The 4,338-nt window shown below is 51.6% G+C and overlaps 1 protein-coding gene across 1 annotated transcript; it reads right to left on the bottom strand.

The window, feature by feature from the left end:
• Positions 1 to 600: 600 nt before the first annotated feature.
• On the bottom strand, positions 601 to 4,338 carry LOC134291592 (uncharacterized). The gene has a single exon (XM_062859542.1). It carries the CDS (start codon positions 4,336 to 4,338, stop codon positions 601 to 603), a length of 3,738 nt encoding a protein of 1,245 aa, XP_062715526.1.

Here is a 4,338-nt window from a genome sequence, read left to right as displayed (position 1 = left end):
CCAGAACGCCGCCGGAGATAACCCAACGAACAGCAGCACACAAAAATAGCACAACGGGAACGTTCTGGCACGATAGCTCGATAGCAGAAAAGATTAAAGTTTAACACGACTTAGTACAGACGACGACCAACTTTATTCTGTAACACTCCTATCAGGTCGCCTCGTTAGGTTGTGAACCAACATACCCGCCGCCTTGAACTAGTTCAACACACAGAAACGTAAACAAAAACAAACAACTTCGATCTTATCGCTAATGTGAAATGAACTAAACAATTTTCTCTTAAACTAACAGGAATTGTGTCTTTTTAGCCTAATTTAAAACTAATGTGCTGGTTGCTGCTCATTGGAAGTGGACGCTGATGGATTTTCGCAGTTCGTGGTGACGACGGTGTTCGGAAGCAGGCATATTTTGGCGATGGGACGAGTGATAGTACCACGGGAAGTGCGCAGCAAAACAACTCGGGCTAGTTGGTCTTTTCCAGGAATCACCGATTCAATGCGCGCAAGAGGCCAACGCAAAGTGGGTTGCATCTCGTCGACTAGGATGACCATTCTTCCGGGGATGATTTCGTCGTTGCGCTTCCAACCACGAGTGTCATGCTACAGCTCTTGGAGATAGTCCTTCCTCCAGTGGACCCAAAAACGTTGAACGTGTTGCTGCAGCTGCTGGTAGTGCTCCAGTCTAGTCGGTGGTACGGTGTGCAGGTCTGGGCCGGGCAGGGCTTGTAGCGACGATCCAATCAGGAAGTGTGCCGGCGTCAAAGCTGCCAAATCGTTTGGGTCCTCGGTCATCGGTAGCAGCGGACGGGAATTCATCACGGCTTCGATTTGAGTGAGAATCGTGCACATGTCCTCGAACGATAATCGTGTCGATCCTAGCTGCCGATAGAGATGTCGCTTTGCTACCTTGACGGCAGCCTCCCAAAGGCCCCCAAAATGTGGGGCTTTGGGTGGTGTTAAGTGCCACAGGATACCTTCGTCGGCGCATGCGGATGTTATGCTGTCTTGCTGTGTTTGGTCGCTGAACCTGTAGAATAGCTCGGTCAATTCGTTCTTTGCCCCCTCGAAATTTTTGCCATTGTCTGAATGAATATGATTTGGACGTCCACGCCGAGAGATGAAACGACGTAATACATTCAGAAAGCCTTGAGTGGACAAATCACTGACCAGCTCCAAGTGAACCGCTTTTGTCGAAAAACAGACGAATAAGCACAGATATGCTTTGGCAGGCGAAGCACGTTTGTGGATGGGACGAAGGTAAAGTGGACCAGCGTAATCCACTCCGGTCACACTGAAAGGCCGGCTTGGAATGACCCGCTGGGATGGTAGTTGGCCGATTTGTTGTACCGTAGGCGTTGGATTCAGACGAGTGCAGTGGAAACAGTTTCTGACAACGGTTTGAGCCAGTCTGCGGCCACGGGGTGGCCAGAACTCTTCACGGATTGCGGTTAGGAGTTGGCGCCCGCCGCCGTGAAGCAACTTGCGGTGAAAATGTTCGAAAACCAGGCGCGTGAACGGGTGTTTGGTAGGCAGCAGTGCAGGGTGTTTGGCTTGGTAGAGCAGTAGGGCGAAGTTCAGTCTACCTCCGACTCTCAACACTCCCTCTGGATCAAAAAATGGACTCATCCGGCGTATGTGTGACTGTTTGCCGACAGTTTTCTCTTTGTTCAGCTGCTTGATTTCCTCTGCGAATCCGTCTTGTTGGGCTAATCGAACGAGAAGCGTTTTGGCTTTGGCAATTTCGGCAACAGTAAGTGCTGCGCCGATGGGAGAACTTGGTGACGATGGCATTGTACGGACTTTGGTACGGATGTTGGTGACGAAACGAAGCATGTATCCGACGACGTGTAGCAGGCGGTTGTAGGAGGACCAGCGGAGGAATAGAGGGTGAACGGATGTTGTTGTTTGGATGACCGCAACGGTGGTTTTGATTTCCAACTCTTCTCCTGATACTCCTGGGGGAATCAACACGGGCCAGTCTTGCGGCAAGTTGGCCAGCCAGCCGGGACCTTGACTCCACAATTCGCTCCGAAGGAATTCGTCGACAGACATGCCGCGCGAGACCAAATCGGCTGGGTTCTCGACTCCGCGAACGTGTTTCCATTGACAGCCGTGGGTATATTGCTGAACTTCTGAAACACGATTGGCCACGAAGGTTGGCCAGGTGTTTGGGGGTGCTCGAAGCCACTGTAGTGTAACCGCTGAATCCGACCAGAAATATGATGACGACACGTTTATACCGATGGCCTTTTTGATGCGGTCGTGTAAATGAGCTGCTACAACGGCTGCACACAGTTCTAATCGCGCAATTGTTAGCCGCTTGAGGGGAGCTACTCGGGATTTTGATGCTAGGAGATGTATACGCACTCGTCCTTGGTCGTCTTCACATCGCGCGTATGTGCAGGCTCCGTATGCAGCTTGGGAGGCATCTGCAAAGGTATGAAGTTGAACGGTCGAATTGGGAAGGAATGCGTAGCGGTCTACTCGATGCTCGGAGATCTTCGACAGGTCTTGGTAGTATGATTCCCATTTGGACTTCACAGGATCTGGCACGGGTTCGTCCCAGTCGCAGGATAATAGCCATAGTTCTTGCATCAGGATCTTAGCGCGAACCACGACAGGTGCAATGAGCCCGAGAGGGTCGAAAAGCTTGGCAATATCGGAGAGGATCGACCGCTTAGTTGGAGACTCATCGGTATTTCGAACTTGGGAATCGAATCGCAGACAGTCGGTTCCTGGTTCCCAGCTAATTCCAAGCGCTTTTATAGTTTCGTGTGGAGCAAACTGAAGAGAAGATTGCGTACCGACTTGCTCATCGCTGAGGCCTTGCAGGACTTCAAGCCGATTGGACGTCCACTTCCGAAGCTCGAGTCCACCCTTCTCCAGTAGTTCGCTGAGTTCGTTTCGTAGCTGGACCGCTTCTTCAACAGTTTGAGCTCCGCCAATAAAGTCATCGACGTAGAAGCTTTTTTTCAATGCCGGGGCTGCCTCGGGGAATGCTTGACCTTCATCATCCGCCAGTTGCTGGAGAGTCCGAGTCGCTAGGAATGACGATGGCGCCAGACCGTACGTAACGGTGAGGAGTTCGTACGATTGCACCGGGGATTCTTTGGAAAAACGCCACAGAATACGTTGGAGTGGTGTATCATCGGGATGAATGAGTACCTGCCGGTACATCTTGGCAATATCGCCCACCAGAGCGATAGGAAAGGTTCGAAAACGCAGAATAATGTTGAGAAGATCGTCCTGCACCACGGGACCAACGCAAAGAGCTTCGTTGAGGGAGAAGCCGGTGGAGGTCTTTGCCGAGCCATCAAACACGACACGGACCTTCGTCGTCGTGCTTGCCTCCTTAATTACGGGGTGGTGGGGCAGGTAATAGGTCGGAGAGTTTTCTTCGTCGTCCGCTTCGACCAGGCGCATGTGGCCGAGGGAGAGATACTCTCTCATGAAATGGTGATAATCTTCCTTCAATTGCGGGTTTCGTTCCAGTTTCCTCTCCAAGCATTCGAATCGTCGTCGAGCGTTTTCCTTGGACTTGCCTAGCAGCTGGTTGAATTCGGGTTTCCGGGGGTATCGGACAACGTAGCGGCCTTCAGAGTTCCGGGAAACTGTAGACTGGTACAGGGCTTCACATTGTCGTTCTTCTACTGAGTAGTTGTCCGAAGATGTCAGTTCTTCTGTCTGCCAAAATCGCTCCATGCTCTCCTCCAGGGAAATCATCGAAACGGTGACGGCTTCACAAGTCGTAGGCGCACAAAAAGCGGGGGAAGCCGTGCTTGAAGATCCAACGACGATCCAGCCGAAGACGCTGTCGACCAGGAGGAGGAGGTTTTGGTCTAGCTGAATACGTGCAGCGCTGGGGAAGAACGCGTAGAAATGTTTTGCTCCAAGTAGCATGTCGATGGGTTGACTTTCATTAAAGGTTGGATCGGCGAGAAACAGGTCTGTCGGGATCTTCCAACCTACAGTTGAAACATTTTGCGAAGGGAGGTTGGCCGTCAATTTGTCCATCACCAGGAAGCTGACGCCGCACGAGAAGTCCCCCTTCCTCGACTGAATCTGGGCAAAGACGGAGTCTCGTACCGAATTTGAGAGTTTGCCGGCCCCTTGGACGGTCACATCCACCTTCTGTCGTCGCAGCCTCAGAATCTTCGCCATACGATCTGTGATGAGGTTTGGTTGGGACGCGCTGTCCAGAAGCGCGCGAGCCAGATGTTCTGCACCGTAGTCGTCGATGACTTTCACAATCACGGTAAGTAGGAAAACGTTTTCACGATGATTTTGCAGAGGCGTGCTGACTTCAACACTTTGTGTAGTTTCAGATGCTGCAACCAT

The sequence above is a fragment of the Aedes albopictus genome, chromosome 1 (genome assembly GCF_035046485.1).
Source record: "Aedes albopictus strain Foshan chromosome 1, AalbF5, whole genome shotgun sequence".
NCBI lineage: Eukaryota > Metazoa > Arthropoda > Insecta > Diptera > Culicidae > Aedes > Aedes albopictus.
Note: the sequence above shows the minus strand (reverse complement) of the source record. Positions and strands in the feature narration are given on the sequence as shown.